This window comes from Plasmopara halstedii, assembly GCF_900000015.1.
Source record: "Plasmopara halstedii genome assembly, contig: Scaffold_1211, whole genome shotgun sequence".
In the NCBI taxonomy this organism is placed as follows: Eukaryota; Oomycota; class Peronosporomycetes; order Peronosporales; family Peronosporaceae; genus Plasmopara; species Plasmopara halstedii.
In genome coordinates, this window is record NW_020188126.1 from 646022 (window position 1) to 646878 (window position 857).

The window sequence follows — 857 nt, forward strand, 5'->3', positions numbered from 1 at the left end:
TCAGGAGGAGGCTTTCGGCGAGCTGTTGCATGAGCATGGCATGGGCTCGGCCAACCCCACGCGGACGCCTATCGGTGACGATTGCTACGATGAAGTCACGCGCTGCTGCAGGAAAACCCAGAATCCGGGTCACCAAGTATTCGTTCGTTTCAGTCGCTGGTCGGCAGTTTGCTTTGGATTGCACGATGCACGCGTCCAGACATTGCGTTTGCGGTTCACAAAGCCACGCGCCAGACACATGCACCGCGCGTATGAGACTAGAAACTCGCAAAGAGGATAGCGCGCTATCGTAGTGGCAGCAAGGCGATGATGCGGCTTGATATGCGCACTAACACCAACCGCAACGAACAAATAGCGCTCGAGTCTTACAGTGATGCCGACTTTGCTGCCGACAAGAGAGACAGAAAATCGCTCACTGGTGCCATCGTTTTGCTAAATGGGATGTTTGTAAGCTGGGCTGCCAAGAAACAAGGTGACGTCTCTTTCTCGACTATGGAGGCCGAATTTGTCGCGGCATCTGAGACGGCACGCGAGCTTCTTGGTATTGAAAAGATGCTTAAAGAGGAGGGACTTACATCGACTCAGCCTATGTCGATGCATGTGGATAACGAGGCCACGATTCGCCAGATCGAAGGAAAGACTTCGTTTTTAAAAGCAAAACACATCGACGTGCGCCTCACGTTTGTTATTGACTTTGCTTGTCGCGGCGTCGTTGAGATGCGTTACGTCCGGTTCGTGCTTATGCTCGCGGACTTACTGGCAAAGGCGTTAGACCAGCACAACCTTGCGGAGCTGCGCCCGCTCGTGGGGTTGCGCTAGTTATGGCGGCGGGGACACGATCGCGAGGAGGAGTGTTA

The 857-nt window shown here is 54.0% G+C and overlaps 1 protein-coding gene across 1 annotated transcript; it reads left to right on the forward strand.

The window, feature by feature from the left end:
- Positions 1 to 306: 306 nt before the first annotated feature.
- Positions 307 to 819, forward strand: PHALS_00818 (FOG: Transposon-encoded proteins with TYA, reverse transcriptase, integrase domains in various combinations; the record flags this gene model as incomplete). Its single annotated transcript, XM_024730557.1, has 1 exon — positions 307 to 819. The coding sequence occupies one exon, from the start codon at positions 307 to 309 to the stop codon at positions 817 to 819; it is 513 nt and encodes a 170-aa protein (XP_024580823.1).
- Positions 820 to 857: the final 38 nt, after the last annotated feature.